Source organism: Amblyomma mixtum, chromosome 3, assembly GCF_055824585.1.
Source record: "Amblyomma mixtum isolate Tamu chromosome 3, ASM5582458v1, whole genome shotgun sequence".
NCBI lineage: Eukaryota > Metazoa > Arthropoda > Arachnida > Ixodida > Ixodidae > Amblyomma > Amblyomma mixtum.
Window position 1 is genome coordinate 37,686,635 of NC_143014.1, and position 16,018 is coordinate 37,702,652.

At 50.0% G+C, this 16,018-nt stretch overlaps 3 protein-coding genes and 1 pseudogene across 5 annotated transcripts in view; all 4 read right to left on the minus strand.

Annotated features, from left to right (window-relative positions):
* Positions 1-911: 911 nt before the first annotated feature.
* LOC149349684 (importin-7-like) lies at positions 912-2,055 on the minus strand. The gene is made up of 2 exons (XM_089576816.1): positions 1,207-2,055; positions 912-1,085 (listed from the first exon to the last, which is right to left on the minus strand). Exon 1 carries the CDS (start codon positions 1,761-1,763, stop codon positions 1,224-1,226), a length of 540 nt encoding a protein of 179 aa, XP_089432942.1. The 5' UTR covers positions 1,764-2,055; the 3' UTR covers positions 912-1,085; positions 1,207-1,223.
* Positions 2,056-2,593: 538 nt separating this feature from the next.
* LOC149349685 (importin-7-like) overlaps positions 2,594-16,018 on the minus strand; it is a 44,220-nt gene continuing 30,795 nt past the window's right edge. The window contains exons 1-3 of one of the 2 annotated variants that reach the window (XM_089576817.1): positions 8,693-8,892; positions 3,621-4,419; positions 2,594-3,497 (exon numbers count right to left, since the gene is read on the minus strand). In XM_089576817.1, the coding sequence (XP_089432943.1) occupies positions 3,437-3,497; positions 3,621-4,045 (486 nt within the window). In that variant the 5' untranslated portion in view covers positions 4,046-4,419; positions 8,693-8,892 and the 3' untranslated portion in view covers positions 2,594-3,436. Of the gene's footprint in view, positions 3,498-3,620; positions 4,420-8,692; positions 8,893-16,018 lie in introns of those variants that run through there. The other variant, XM_089576818.1, reaches the window with a different exon arrangement.
* On the minus strand, positions 8,433-9,831 carry LOC149349686 (uncharacterized). Its single transcript, XM_089576820.1, has 2 exons — positions 8,961-9,831; positions 8,433-8,838 (listed from the first exon to the last, which is right to left on the minus strand). Exon 1 carries the CDS (start codon positions 9,429-9,431, stop codon positions 8,964-8,966), a length of 468 nt encoding a protein of 155 aa, XP_089432946.1. The 5' UTR covers positions 9,432-9,831; the 3' UTR covers positions 8,433-8,838; positions 8,961-8,963.
* Positions 14,247-15,027, minus strand: LOC149349687 (importin-7-like; annotated as a pseudogene). Its single transcript, XR_016289322.1, has 2 exons — positions 14,427-15,027; positions 14,247-14,307 (listed from the first exon to the last, which is right to left on the minus strand). The product of XR_016289322.1 is annotated as an importin-7-like (transcript).

A 16,018-nucleotide genomic window follows, 5' to 3' on the forward strand; every position in this document is an offset into this window, starting at 1 on the left:
GACGTCAGACGGTGCGCGTCGCACGAAACGTGGCCTCAACGAGCGCGCGCGAGCTTCGAGAGCGCCACGGCGTTGTCGGTCGTGGGACGTCAAGCCGCGCGAGGTCGGGCTTCGCGGAACTGCCTCCGTGACGTCACGCCAGTCAGCCTTCGCTTATATTACGCGTTGACTCGAGCCGCCTGAGCGCGAAGCAATTTAGACCAAATTTAGTCTGAAGCCTGGCCGCAACTTTTTCTTCCGGTAGTGTATCAAGCGAGGGAGAGGGGAAAATAGAGGCGCCCTCCCGACATCGGCGCGAGAGGTTCGTTTTCGTGCGCGACGGCCTCGACTCTGAACACAGAGTCGAGCGACACGAGCTGGATTTCGTGCGTTGTCCGCGGTTTAGTGCGAAAACACGCCGCTGCTGCGCGCCAGCGAACGTCGACGCCTTTATAGACGGCGGGAGTGTAAATCTGCGATAAGTCGTAAAAACGGGTCGTATGCACAACAACAAAAGCGGTGTTATTTTTCGGCGTGAAAATAATACGCTGTAATTGGTCGCTCGTGTATACAGACGTCCGCTGTGCAGCAAGATTCAGGAGTATGTAAATAAAGCCAGACGGCTTAAACACGCAACTATGCGCGGGAAGGCGCACCTCTATATAGATTATCAGTAAAACGAAGCCGCAAAACATTGTGCACATGAACTTCTCTCGACCTCATGTGATTGGACCACGTCAGTAGGAATGACCATGACGGCAAAATATTCTATAAACAAAGCGCTGCCAACAATTTTGAAGAAGGCATTATTATTTTATATCGCGAAACTGACAAACCCGTAGTGAAGAGAATGATGATAGTCGCAGCCAGTGTACGCAAGCAGCCGTTTAGTAAGTTTAGGAAGGTTTCACGCCACCTCCTCCGTCAGTCAGTTATTGATGGGAAATCGTAAATTAAGATTACTGAGCATGCGCAGTGGCGTCGGCGGCGTCGCCACAAAAGCCAGTCCATGAGAGCTCCGGTTCATCGGTGGTTGGTCACACTGGCTAAGACCTTCTGGTGACCGGGCGTCCCCACAGCAAAGCAGAAGATGGCAGAGGCCCTCTCTGCATGGAGAAATAGCAGCGGAGCTTGAGTGTGCGTAAACAGATTGCAAAGACTAAAAAAAAAATAGCAGAAAAAATATAGGAAAAGCAAAAGTAAGGCGAGCAGAAAATGGAAGCTCACCGGTAGAAGTTGTGCGGCTAGCTGAAGGTCGTGCCACCAGAGCTGAACGATGGCGGCGGCACCGTCTGGTTCTGGAACACGTATCCGCCACTCTTCTCGATCCGCCTCGACTCTGCAGTGGCCTTCCTTTGGTCGGCCAGCACGTTGACCTCCAGTGTGGACCTCTGCTGCACGACGGACTTCGGGCCCGACGTCAGCGCACCAAACCACATCGGGTCCGGGTTCTGGATGCCTCGCATGACCTCCTTGGAGACCTGGTACTCGTCGAAAGGGCACTGCTCTTCGTCGAGGAGCGTAGCGGACGACCCCATGCCTTGCTCGGGCTTGACGCTGTCGACGGCGTCGTCCTCAATGGAGGCTGAGGATGCGGGAAACGTTGTGCCGCGCCAGTCTCGCCGGCCACTGCTAGCCCTCGTCGCCAACCTCATCCTGGTTCGAATCGAACACATTTGTTGTTGTTGTTGCCTTGGTGGCATGGCACATATAGCAGAGTGATCTTCGTTTTGATGATGATGATGTCCTCGGGCTGAATGGCTTCGTTTTCTATTGTTCCGCATTCGGCCTCGACAGTCGTCGTCTTCTTTTGTCAGCCTCTGGCTCTGTTTCCTCGAGATGATGTTCAGCGCGAATAAAGGTTCTTTGGACGCACTGCTATATTTTTCGGCTTCAGCAGCCACACTTCCTTAGTGGCCACAATCTTCCCCTCGGTGGGCGACGTGAGTCTGTTTTTCACAGCCTGATTGATTAGCAGTGCGATTTCTGAGTGCTTTTTTCTTCGCCACTTTTTCTCATGGTTTATTACTCCGTCACTTCCAGGTAATATTTCCGTCTGCCATTACTGCCCGCTGTTGGCGCAATAAACGTATACTGCAAACCAATGCTCGTGTTGTGTTTCCTCGCTTTTCATGTCATGTCGTCCGTGTTGTTCTTGTTCAGAGGGGTACAAACAAAATTTTTGGGTGTCTTTTTTGGCCTTGAAAGGGGCCTGTGGGCCTTGTAATCACGAAAATGAGGTTGAAACACCAGTGTAAAGCGTTAATTAATTACAAACGATTTTGTACCGGTCGCGTTCGGCATCAGCGCTGAACGACACCTTGACATCGTGGTCGACCGGCCAACCTGGTCACCACAGTACTGATCATATCGGCGTTGCCAGTAAGCACTGATTGTTCCTGAGAACCACTGGATTCGGTGACGTCACACAAATTGGGGCAAGTGTTCCTTGACGTCACTCAATTTGGGTGGAAGTGCTTAGCGGCTCCTCGGACAGCATTCAAAATCATAATTTCTGCTCCCCTCAACACCTAGGGCTGAAACTTGCTGGAAGGCATCTCCTTATGTCCTTGAAACAAAGCATATCGTTTCGTTTTAAAGTGTGTGTCTAAAGTTTGGGACCGACCCTGTACCCAACCCTGCTACCCTATCCGAGCTAGCTGGGAGGCGACGCTGGCCAGCTGATTAGAGTAGCACCGGTCAACCAAGCAAGGGCGACCGTCAATGGGCATCTGACTCCCCAGCTATAGCCTGGACAGCAGCCTTTTTGGCCAGCAGCTCGACGGGGATGTTTCCGATTGCGCCATGAACGCAGAAGCTTATTACCCCAATGAAAATCCCCCGCACATCTGCGTACACATATTCTACAGCGTTTCTAGCGCAACCATTGCAGTACAGTGTAGATGCGTGATGTGGCACGTTGGACGCCGACCATGAAATATTAGAACTCTGCAAAATCGTTGTGCATGGCCATTGAAGTCGACTACTGAGTAAAAGTAACGCAGGGCAGAGTTGGTACGCAGAGCTCTACGGTGAGTTTGTACGGCCGCGCAGCATTATGCAGAAGAACGTGGATAAAGCCGGACGACTCCTCAAACACACAAGCGTGTCTGGCCAAACGCGGGTGGTCAGATTACGAAGCCGCAGATTAATGTGCACGTGGGCTCTCGGCCGCACGTGATGCATCTGAAGACGAAACATCTGGAAGAGAACTTTATAAAAAAAGAGAGCGCATTTTGATTTTACGCAGCGACAATGACAATGGTAGAGCACTGAGAGATCAATTGCAGTTGCAGTCGGCACATAAGTTGCAAACGGATTCCTGGCGTATCCTCAATTACTATAGTTATTGGTGAGAAATCGATAGCATACTAATATTGATCATGCGCAGTGGCGCAGTCAGCTCCGCCAAAACGCCCGTAGTGCATCAGCATGAAGGTCACGGCAGCTGATCACGCTAAAGCCCCCTTGGTGATCGAGTGTCCCCACGGCCAAGCAGAGGATAGCGGAAGCCCTCTCTGCATGGAGAAAAAGCAGCGGTGTATGAGTGCGCGGAAGCAGATTGGGAAGACTTAAAAAAAAAAACAGTAGAAAGGAGATAGGAAAAACAAAAGCAAGGCAAGCAGAAAATGGAAGCTCACCGGTTAAAGTCTTGTGGTCCACAGAAGGGTGTGCCACCAGAGCTGGACGATGGGAACACCGTCTGGTTCTGGAACACGTATCGGCCACTCTTCTCGATCCACCTCGACTCTGCAGTGGCCTTCCTTTGGTCGGCCAGCACGTTGACCTCCAGTGTGGACCTCTGCTGCACGACGGACTTCGGGCCCGACGTCAGCGCACCAAACCACATCGGGTCCGGGTTCTGGATGCCTCGCATGACCTCCTTGGAGACCTGGTACTCGTCGAAAGGGCACTGCTCTTCGTCGAGGAGCGTAGCGGACGACCCCATGCCTTGCTCGGGCTTGACGCTGTCGACGGCGTCGTCCTCAATGAAGTTTGAGGATGCGGGAAACGTTGTGCCGCGCCAGCCTCGCCGGCCACTGCTAGCCCTCGTATTCGGCCTCATTCTGGTTCGATGATGTTGATGATGGCGATGATGTCCTCAGGTTCGAATAGAACACGTCTAGCAGCGCTTCGTCTTCTTCTGTCCCGCATTCGGCCTCGACAGTCGTCTTCTTTTGTCAGCCTCTTGCTTCGTTTCCCCGAGATGATGTTCGGCGCGAATAAAGGTTGCTTGGATGAACTGCTACATTTTTCGGCTCCTGCAGCCACACTGCCTAAGTGGCAATAATCTTCCATCTCGATGAGCGACGTGAGCCTGTTTTTCACAACCTGATTGATTAGAAGTGTGATTTCCGAGACCTTTTCCTTTGCCACTTTTTCTCGTGGTTTATTACTGCGTCCCTTTCAGGTCATCTTTCCGCCTGCCATTATTGCCCGCTGTTGGAAGAATAAAGGTTTATTGTAAACCAATGCTTGTGTTTTGCACGTGCCCTCACTTTTCATGCCCTGTCAGTTACGTTGGCTGTGCGCTCTCCGCAAGCTCGCGATTTTCGAATGGCTTGAGAAATGGCCCAAATTTGTTAAGCCCCTGTGGCGAGGATAACTGTGTTTTCAAAATCCTAAACATTGATTATGACTATTACTAAAGGTCGGCTACAAATCTCTAATTGCAATCGGTAAAATCTGGTAACGTTGCGCACAGCGACGTTCATCAAATCGCGTCTATCCGTGACGCACATACCACGTGACAATTTTGCCGCGCCTGTACAGCGCTGTTCCTTGCTTCTCCCTACTTTGCTGCTCCAGCGTAGACGAAATAGTGAATATATTTAATGGAAGCTTGGCAGATTACAATTTCGACAGAACACATTGAAAAATCGGAGGCTGTGATCGTTTATTTCACCAAGATGTTAAAATGATTGAATTAATTCAAGACTGCGCACAAGAATACGGTTGAAATTCTTTGAAACTCGAGTCGCACAAACTGTTCGAAAAAGGTGTAAGGTAAAATTCAGTTCTAGACAGATTTTGCATTGCCGAGATGACGCAGTAAGGGTATCCGAGCCACACACGTATATAGCTACTCAATAGGAAAGCCGTCGCATTCGGCAGTTTTCTCTGCTCCTTTCGTGCCGCAGACTTTGCTGTACTGCCACCTTATGCTAACTTGAGTTTAATAATCGAACCGACGAAGAGCGGCCTAGAACTTAGTAGTCGGCAATGGAAAGCTACCGCCGCGTTCTTCACGGCGCACATCAGCCAAGGCAGGCAAGGCCCGTGCCGCTTTGCGCATGCTGGAACACTTGGCTGCTAAAGACAAACACAAACATAAGAGCAACATGCTTCTGTGTAAATAATACATCAGAGGCCCATCGATTTCTGTTTCCGCAATAACCAGAAGACGGGCTCCACGAAAAATTCCACTCTCCAAGGGATCAAAATGCACGCTTGCGTTCTATGCTGAAAGCTTCCGAATAGAAAACACGAAAATGCGCATTGTTTCGCTAAGCGAAAAAGAATAAAAATTCGAGCCCTGCACCTAGAAGGGAACCATATCATGCAGGTACCACGCCTGCGCATAATCGGCCTGCACGTGCAAGAGGACGGCAAAGCGAGGCACACGATCTCTCTCCTAACGCAACAAATTAAGGCAGTCACGCTGGTGACGAGACGCACTCACAAGCAGGCGTTGGGGACTATACGAAGCGTACTTCATCCACATCACGAAGGCTCTGGTCCATAGTCAGGTCCTCGGCTAATTCTTGTTATCAGAATCTAACACAAACCGAGATCAAGAAAAATGACGCCTGTAAGGTATCGGTAGTGCATGCGAGGTCATTGGAGCCGGTCGTTCTTTCTCAGCACCCCCCCCCCCCCCCCCTCCGCGACGGGACGGGACGGATCCCCTTTATCCCTGCGTCTCAACACATCGCAAGACCGTCTCTGACGGGGGGGGGGGGGGGGGGGGGGGACACCCCTGGTGCGAAGATAAAGCTTCAGTCTTGAAGTTAAACAAACCGTCTCTGGCGGGGCACCCCTGGTGCAAGAAAAGAAGACAACCTGAAATTTACTACGCCCTCCTTGCATCCGTTAACAAAACGGATCTTGGCCTACATCCTTCCTTGCGCCCTTGTCATCCCGACCTCTATAATGAAACAAGTCACATCGGTACTATGCCACCTTCTCTCGAGGCCCCTACCAACATCCGCCAGCGGTGAAGGCCGCGACATCCCATGGGATCCCCGCCGACCTCCTCTAAGCCAGCGCAATCGGTTCTTGGACTGGTTCCCTATTTCGGGGCGAAATAAAGAGTTCACCACCACCACCCACCACGATCCGAACCTCGACTCTCCTAACGGATCTGATCACACATCTCCGTGGCTTCGATCCCGAGAAACACGCACCCCGAACGGCACCAGGGATAACGCACCACCAGGGCTCAGGCGTTGGCCCGGATATTTGGAAATGGGACGATGTCTCGCTCTTCCATACCGAAGCGACGTGGATTGCTGTGTTCACCAACCAAAAAGGCACCCTCTAGCTGGCAGTCTCGCTCCGATCGACCAACATCTCACGTCTTGCAAAACACGCTGTAACGCTAGCATTGCGCATGCCACTCGCACAGCCCACCCCAAAACCCCAACGGCACAGTCCTGGCAGCAACCTGTCGAACATTCCTACAGGGAGTGATAGCCCACAGTACGCGAATAATTATAAACCAGAAAAACATGACACACACAGAGACCGACAGCACCCCTTGTGCGAATCGTCTGGACCCCTGGGCACGCCTCCCTCTATGGAAATGTGTGCTCATGCACTGGCCCAAGGCTACACCAGCTGGGCCCTGCGGGAGGAGCTGCCCAACCCAGACGTGGAGCATCACACCCACTCTATTACGCGTTAACACTGCCTCCCTACAGTGACGCACGCATCTTTACCCACCAAGCAGATCCTTTGTCAGACGAGACGCCTCAAATTGAAGCTGGCTTCAGACGGGGACATATCTTAAACCTCATTTCCTCCCCATTTACCCCTCCAATATACCCACAGCTGTCCCAGGTCCAATATTCTAGGACAAATTCTTAAAATGGGAAAATTGTAAGATACTTCTATGGAAATATTGAAGGTAATGGTTCATTATTCTGATGTGTAGCAAAATCTTTCTTTTAATGTGTTTCCATTGATTGCATCGAATAGTTAAGACTGCCATAGAAAACCAATGGGGAACGCTTTTGACGATAGCAAAAACGTCAATAGAAAAAAAAATTCATTACTACCGTCGCGTGATCGGCGGATATATTGATTGCTATAGTGAAATATTTCATTACATGAAAAAAAAAATGCGTTCATCAACGGTTCCCCGCTAAAAAATGCTTTTGTCCAGAATTGTGCATTCGACAGCATTCCCACACTTTACCACCAACTCTCGAAGTTCCTCAAACGCAACGGGACCGACCCCGTATTCAACCCTACTACCCTATCCGAGCTAGCTGGGAGGCGACGCTGCCAGCTCATTAGAGTAGCACCAGCGAAGGCTGGTCAACCGAGCAAGGGCGGCCGTCAATGGGCATCATGGACTAAGGAGAGTGATTCCTGTCCTGTGTGTTGCTGCTCGTTGTCCTTTCTGTATATTTTAGCGCTAGTAATATGTCGCAGTCTGGACCCACCGGTGGCATGTGGTTGTTTTTTCTTCTGCTTTTATTAATTTCCCATTGATGAAAATCGCAAATAAAGAAAAAGACATTTCCTACGCTCCTTTGTTTCGGGGGCTGTTGTCTCCCGTCATGTGGGCCTCTCTAAGAAAGAAACGTTTATTCACTCTCTCAAAGGCGCCCCTCCTCAGTTAAGTTTGCCTGGACTGCAGTCTTTTTGGCCAGCAGGTCAACGGGGATGTTTCCGGTTGCGTCATGAACCCAGAAGCTAATTACCCCGGTGAAAATCCCTTGGTGATAAGTACATATAAACAGCGCTAAACAACAGGACCATAAAGAGGAGGAGACAAACACGGCGCTGAACTTACAACTGAGTTTATTAGAAGGAAAAATTTCAATATATACATGGAACACCAACTCGCCCAATCAGCCGTTCTGCGAAAATCCCCTTGCAAATCTGTGTAGAAATGTTCTACAGCTACAGCGTTTCTAGAGCAACCATTGCGGTACCGTGTAGATGCATGATGCGGCACTTTGGACGCCGAGCCTAAAATATTATAATCCTGAAAAATTGTTGCGTGTGGCCATTGAACTCGACTACCGAGTAAAAGTAACGCAGGGTAGATTTGGTACGCAAACCTCGGCTATGCGTTTGTTCGGCCGCGCAGCATGATGTAGGAGAACGTGGATGAAGCCAGGCGACTGCTCAAATACACAAGCGTGTCTGGGCAAACGCGGGTGGTCAGAATACGAAGCCGCATAGAAATGTGCACGGGGGGGGGGGGGGGGGGGGGGGGGAGGGGTCTCCCGGCCGCACGTGGTGGATCTGAAGGCGAAACATTTGGAAGAGAACTTTATTAAAAGGAAGGTGTGTTGCTGGGCGAGTTGGTTGCGGTACATCTTGAGGAAAGAGCATTAGATTTTGCATAGAGAAACTGACAACGACAATGGCAGAGCACTGAGCGATCAACCGCAGTTACAGTTGGCATATAAGCTGCGAACGTATCCCTGGCGTATCCTTAGTTACCATAGTTATTGGTGAGAAATCGATAGCATACTAATATTAATCATGCGCAGTGGCGCAGTCAGCTCCGCCAAAACGCCCGTAGTGCATCAGCATGAAGGTCACGGCAGCTGATCACGCTAAAGTCCTCTTGGCGATCGAGTGTCCTCACCGCCAAACAGAGGATAGCGGAAGCCCTCTCTGTATGGAGAAAAAGCAGCGGTGTATGAGTGCGCGGAAGCAGATTGGGAAGACTAAAAAAAAAACAGTAGACAAAAGATAGGAAAAAACAAAAGCCAGGGAAGCAGAAAATGGAAGCTCACCGGTTATAGTCGCGTGACCCACGGAAGGGTGGTGTGCCACCAGAGCTGAACGATGGGGTCACCGTCTGGTTCTGGAACACGTATCCACCACCCTTCTCGATCCGCCTCGACTCTGCAGCGGCCTTCCTCTGGTCGGTTAGCTCGCCAGAGTGGTGCTGTGGTGCAGAGGTGCGCCTGTGGGCACCTCTGCTGCTCGATGGGCTGCGGGCCCGACGTCAGAGCACCAAACCACATCGGGTCCGGGTTCTGGATGCCTCGCATGACCTCCTTGGAGACCTGGCACTCGTCGACAGGGCACTGCTCTTCGTCGAGGAGCGTAGCGGACGACCGCATGCCTTGCTCGGGCTTGACGCTGTCGATGGCGTCGTCCTCAATGGAGGCTGAGGATGCGGGCAACGTTGTGCCGCGCCAGTCTCGCCGGGCACTGCTAGCCCTCGTCGCCAACCTCATCCTGGTTCGAATCGAAGACATTAGCAGAGTGATATTCGTCGTCTTTTGTTCCTAATTCGGCCTCGACTTTTGACAGTCGTCGTCTTCTTTTGTCAGCCTCTGGGTCCGTTTCCTCGGACAGCATTAAAAGTCATACACTTTCTGTTCCACTCAACGCCTGCGGCTGAAACTTGCTAGAAGGCATATCCTTATGGCCTTGAAATAAATCATGTCGTTTCGTTCGGAAGTTTTTGTCGGTGCAAATTTAAATGGACTGAGAAGTGACCGGTACATGAGGGTACAGTAAAACAAAAAAATTCAAAAGGGTGGAACTAAAAAAAAACTAAGGTCACTTGACGGAGGTTCGGGTACGCACCTGACCAAGCATGTCAAATGCCACAAGTGTGCTCCATTGTTCAAAGAAACACGCGTTCTCTGGAAACATGAAGATAACACTTCCCGGGAGATTATGGAGGCCTTCCGAATAAGGAAGTCGGCGGATGAATGTGTGAGTTCGCCATCATTGGTGCTACTTCACGCCGAGGTTGATTATCTTGAAAGAGCATTAAACTATGATAACAAGTAGATTCGTGGTGCTGTAACACGTGTTATTGCCTGGCGCCTTTGTAACCTTGTTCTGACTGTGCATGTTACCGTTGGTTTTGTCTATATATTTGGTGCTTTTAATAAATTTTGTTAGTTGTCAGTGAGCACTTGTGTTGTCGTCACTCCGTCTCCGTCCTTGTCCTCGTGGTGCCACAGCAGTATGAAAACAAAACAAAACAAAAAAGCTGGCTTTACACTGATACGGTGGTATGATAGCACTGCACAGACAGTGATCGTTCGTTGGCACAATAAATCGCATAAATCTAGCTGAGGCGACGGTCTGCGGTAAAACCTAGGTACTGTCATGCATCCCACCTTGCATCCTCTTCCTCCCGCCATGTGACCACATATCTGTACACATAAATGGACTGTTGGTGTTCTTTTAATTCATTATAGCTGAATACAGTTGACGAGCTTTTCAGTGTGTCTTCTCATGTAAAGTTTACGTTGAAAACCGAGGCCTTTGCATCAACGAGTAGAACGCCGGAACACTGGCAAACTTCATAAGCGGCGATGTGGGCTACACGAGAACACAGAACGATGTTTCTCTACTTACACACACTGGAAAAAACATATATCTGTGGAACCACGCCAGTGTGACAGAACTTGTTGAAAGCCACAGCGCTTGGACTGGATCGCAGTGTTGCTCATGGAGAGACAGCACAGAGCACTGACTAGTAGGTCTCTGTTGACACACAAAAGAAATATGTGTTTCAGGGAAGCCCGCTTCTAATATTTAAAATACATTTTTTTTTTGAGGTAAGGAGAAAATTTTTTGGTGGCAAGCTCAACAAATCTGGGCCATTTCTCAAGCCACTCGAAAATTGCGCGCATGCGGAGAGCGCACAGCGACGTCCATCAAATCGCGTCTATCCGTGACGCACATACCATGTGACAATCTTTGCCCCGCCCGCACAGCGGTGTTCCCCGCTTCTCGCTACTCTGCTGCTGCAGCGTAGGCGAAACAGAGAATTCATTTAACGGAAACTTGGCACATGAAAATTTCGACAGAACGCATTGAAAAATCGGAGGCGGTGATCGTTTCTTTCACAAAGAAATTAAAGTGATTGAATTAATTCAAGACTGCACGCACGAATACGGTTGAAATTCTTTTAGAATTCGGGTCGCACAAACTGTTCGAAAAAGGTGTAAGGTACTGCCAGTTCTAGACAGTTTTTGCACTGACGGGATAACGCAGTGAGGGTATCCCAGCCACACACGTATATATCTACTCAAGCATAAGCCGTCGCATTCAGCAGTTTTCTCTGCTCCTTTCGTGCCGCAAACTTTGCTGTACTGCCACCTTATGCTAACTTGAGTTTAATAATCGAACCGATGAATAGCGGCCTAGAACTTAGTAGTCGGCAATGGAAAGCTACCGCCGCGTTCTTCACGGCGCACATCAGCGAAGGCAGGCAAGGCCCGTGCCGCTTTACACATGCGGGGACACTTGGCTGCTAAAGAGAAACACAACCATAAGAGCAACATAATTCTGTGTGTAAATAATACATCAGAGGCCCGTCGATTTCTGTTTCCTCAACAACCAGAAGACGGGCTCCACGAAAAAGTCCACTCTCCCAGGGATCAATATACATGCTCACGTTCTATGCTGGAAGCTTCCGAATAGAAAACACGAAAGTGCACATTGTTTCGCTAAGCGAAAAAGAATAAAAATTCGAGCCCTGCACCTAGATGGGAACCATATCATGCAGGTACCACGCCTGCGCATAATCGGCCTGCACGTGCAAGAGGACGGCAAAGCGGGGCACACGATTTCTCTCCTAACGCAACAAATTAAGGCAGTCACGCTGGTGACGAGACGCACTCACAAGCAGGCGTTGGGGCTATACGAAGCATACTTCATCCACATCACGAAGACTCTGGTCCATAGTCAGGTCCTCTGCTGTTTCTTGTCGTCAGAATCTAACACAAACCGAGATCAAGAAAAAATGACGCCCTACTTGCATCCGTATACAAAACGGATCTGGGCCTACATCCTTCCTTGCGCCCTTGTCATCCCGACCTCTATAATGAAACAAGTCATATCGGTACTAAGCCACCTAGAGTACCTTCTCTCGAGGCCCCCACCAACTTCCGCCAGCGGTAAAGGCCGCGACATCCCATGGGATCCCCGCGGACCTCCTCTAAGCCAGGGCAATCGGTTCTTGGACTGGTTCCCTGTTTCGGGGCGAAATAAAGAGTTCACCACCACCCACCACCATCCGAACCTCGACTCTCCTAACGGATCTGATCACATATCTCCGTAGCTTCGATCCCGAGAAACATGCTCCCCGAACGGCACCAGGGATAACGCACCACCAGGGCTCAGGCGTTGGCCGCGATATTTGGAAATGGGGCGATGTCTCGCTCTTCCATACCGAAGCGACGTGGGTTGCTGTGTTCACCAAACAAAAAGGCACCCTCTAGCTGGCAGTCTCGCTCCGATCAGCCAACATCTCACGTCTTGCAAAACACGCTGTAACGCTAGCATTGCGCATGCCACTCGCACAGCCTACCCCAAGACCCCAACGGTACAGTCCTGGCAGCAACCTGTCGAACATTCCTACAGGGATTGACAGCACACAGTACGGGAATAATTATAAACCAGAAAAACATGACACACACAGAGATCGACAGCACCCCTGGTGCGAATCGTCTGGACCCCTGGGCACGCCTCCCTCTATGGAAATGTGTGCTCATGCACTGGCCCAAGGCTACACCAGCTGGGCCCTGCGGGAGGAGCTGCCCAACCCAGACGTGGAGCATCACACCCACAGCTCTCCCATGTCCAATATTCACGGACATACTTTTAAAATGAAAAAATTGTACGATACTTTTATGAAAATATTGAAGGTAATGGTCCATTATTCTGATATGTAGCAAAATATTTTTTTTACAGCCTTTCCATCGCTAGCATCGAGCAGTTAAGACTGCCATAGAAAACCAATGGGGAACGCTTTGACGATAGGAAAAATGTCAAAAAAAAATTCATAACTACCGTCGGGTGATCTGCGGATATATTGATTGTTATACTGAAATCTTACGTTATATTAAAAAAAATGCGTTCATCAACGGTTCCCCTCTCAAAATTGCTTTTGTCCAGAATTGTTGGGTATGTGCATTCGACAGCATCCCCACGCTTTACCACCAACTCTGAAAGTTCCTCAAACGCAGTGGGACCGACCGCTTATCCAACCCTACTACCCTATTCGAGCTAGCTGGGAGGCGACGCTGGCCGGCTCATTAGAGTAGCACCAGCGAAGGCTGGTCAACCGAGCAAGGGCCATTGCGATCATCAATGGGCATCTGGACAAAGGATTCCAACCAGAAGACAGATGCATTACCTACCATCGGCATGCGTTTGTTTTCTTTTCTTCTGCTTTTATTAATCTCCCATTGATGAAAATCACAAATAAAAAAAAGACATCCCCTACGCTCCTCGGTTTCGGAGACTGTTGTCTCCCATCATGTGTGCCTCTCTAAGAAAGAAACGTTTAATCTTTCTCGCTGGGGTGCCCCTCCCCAGTTCAGTTTGCCTGGACAGCAGTCTTTTTGTCCACCAGGTCGACGGGGATGTTTCCAGTTCCGGCATGAACGCAGATGCTAGTTACCCCGGAGAAAATACCCCGCACATCTGCGTACAAATATTCTGCAGCCTTTCTAGCACAACCATAATGGTACAGTGTAGATGCGTGATGCGTCACTTTGGACGCCGAGGCTAAAATATTAGAACCCTGAAATATCGATGAGCGTGGCCATTGAGGTCGACTACTGAGTGAAAGTAACGCAGGGCATGGCAGATTTGGTACGCAGACCTCGGCTGTGCGTTTGTACGGCCGGGGAGCATTGTGCAGAAGAACGTGGATAAAGCCAGACGACTGCTCAAACACACAAGCGTGTCTGGCCAAATCCAGGTAGTCAAACACGAAGCCGCAGACGAATGTGCACGTGGGGGCCTCTCAGCCGCACGTGATGGATCTGAAGGCGAAACATTTGGAAGAGAACTTTATAAAAAAAGAGAGCGCATTTGATTTTGCAGAGCGAAACAGACAGTGACAATGACAGAGCACTGTGAGATCAACCGCAGTTACAGTCGGCACATAAGCTGCGAACTTATCCCTGGCGTATCCTTAGTTAGTATAGTTATTAGAAATCTATATCATACTAATATTGAGCATGCGCAGTGGCGCCGTCAGCTCCGCCAAAACGCCCGTAGTGCATCAGCATGAAGGTCACGGACAGCTGATCACGCTAAAGTCCTCTTGGCGATCGGGTGTCCCCACGGCCAAGCAGAGGATAGCGGAAGCCCTCTCTGCATGGACAAAAAGCAGCGGTGTATGAGTGCGCGGAAGCAGATTGGGAAGACTAAAAAAAAACAGTAGACAAAAGACAGGAAAAACAAACGCAAGCAAGCAGAAAATTGAAGCTCACCGGTTAAAGTCGCGTGGCCCACAGAAGGGTGTGCCACCAGAGCTGGACGATGGGGACACCGTGTGGTTCTGGAACACGTATCCACCACCCTTCTCGATCCGCCTCGACTCTGCAGCGGCCTTCCTCTGGTCGGTTAGCTCGCCAGAGTGGTGCTGTGGTGCAGAGGTGCGTCTGTGGGCACCTCTGCTGCTCGATGGGCTGCGGGCCCGACGTCAGCTCACCAAACCACATCGGGTCCGGGTTCTGGATGCCTCGCATGACCTCCTTGGAGACCTGGTACTCGTCGACAGGGCACTGCTCTTCGTCGAGGAGCGTAGCGGACGACCGCATGCCTTGCTCGGGCTTGACGCTGTCGACGGCGTCGTCCTCAATGGAGGCTGAGGATGCGGGCAACGTTGTTCCGCGCCAGTCTCGCCGGGCACTGCTAGCCCTCGTCGCCAACCTCATCCTGGTTCGAATCGAAGACATTACTTCTTCTTCTTCTTCTTCACCATATAAAAATGGCACATACCCACGCGGGGGGATTGGCCAAGGTGCGGTGGTGAATGCCAAGGAGGTATGAGTGCGGGAAAAAAGCTAAGTAAAATAGTAGAATGTTTGAAATCAGAAAATATGTATGAATTGTTAGAAATGTTAATAATAAGCAAATTAGACACATCAGGAAACAAAATAAAATACGCTTTTGGACATTCAGTGGAATTTTATATGGATTTAACAGGGTAAACGCCCAGTTGCAATGATGTAATCATGAAGGTAGCCGCAAATAGTGCTTAACGAGAATCCCGTGGCGCTCGCACCAAACGAGAACAGAACTGGTAAAGACAAAGGGAGTCCTAACCTCGAAAGAGGGTCTTCCAAATACTGTTTTCTCTGAAATGCGAACCGCCGGCAAGAGAGGAGATAATGGTCAATTGATTCAACTTCTCCGCATGTGTTGCAATGGTTACTCGTAGCGAACCCGCATCTGCAAAAGTACAAGTTGAGGTGGGGGATTCTGCATCGCAGAAGCGTCATGGACACCTCACACCGCCTTGTCTTACATGATCGAACATTCCATGGGAACTTTAAATGTTGAAAGTCCACGGTATTCAGCAACGGATCACCCAAGCTGGCTGAGATATGTTGGAACCGCTGGAAACGGGAGGTCTCCAACATAATAAGGTGCGGTACGGGATATATTACAGGGGCAGTGAGAGCTGACCTTGCCAAAAAATCGGCCACCTCGTTGAAATAGATTCCCGAATGACCAGGTACCCATACAAAGCGGACCTCCCTTACAGTGCGCGGAACAAAAAACCTAAGGGAACGCATCAATAGAGAGGTGGCGGAAGTTTGGAGAGCGACTAAAAGACATTAGCACAGTGATATTCGTCGTCTTTTGTTGACGATGATGATGATGATGTCCTCAGGGGGCCTCGACTTTTGACAGTCATCGTCTTCTTTTGTCAGCCTCTGGGTCCGTTTCCTTGGACAGCATTCAGAATCATATACTTTCTGTTCCACTCAACGTCTGTGGCTGAAACTTGCTAGAACGCATCTCTTTATGGCCTTGAAAGAAATCTTATTGTTTCGTTCAGAAGTTTTCGTGGGTG

Excerpts from the sequence above, each read along its gene's own strand:
- LOC149349684 (XM_089576816.1), bottom strand. The coding sequence starts at position 1,763 with ATGCGGAACAATAGAAAACGAAGCCATTCAGCCCGAGGACATCATCAT.
- LOC149349686 (XM_089576820.1), bottom strand. The coding sequence starts at position 9,431 with ATGTCTTCGATTCGAACCAGGATGAGGTTGGCGACGAGGGCTAGCAGT.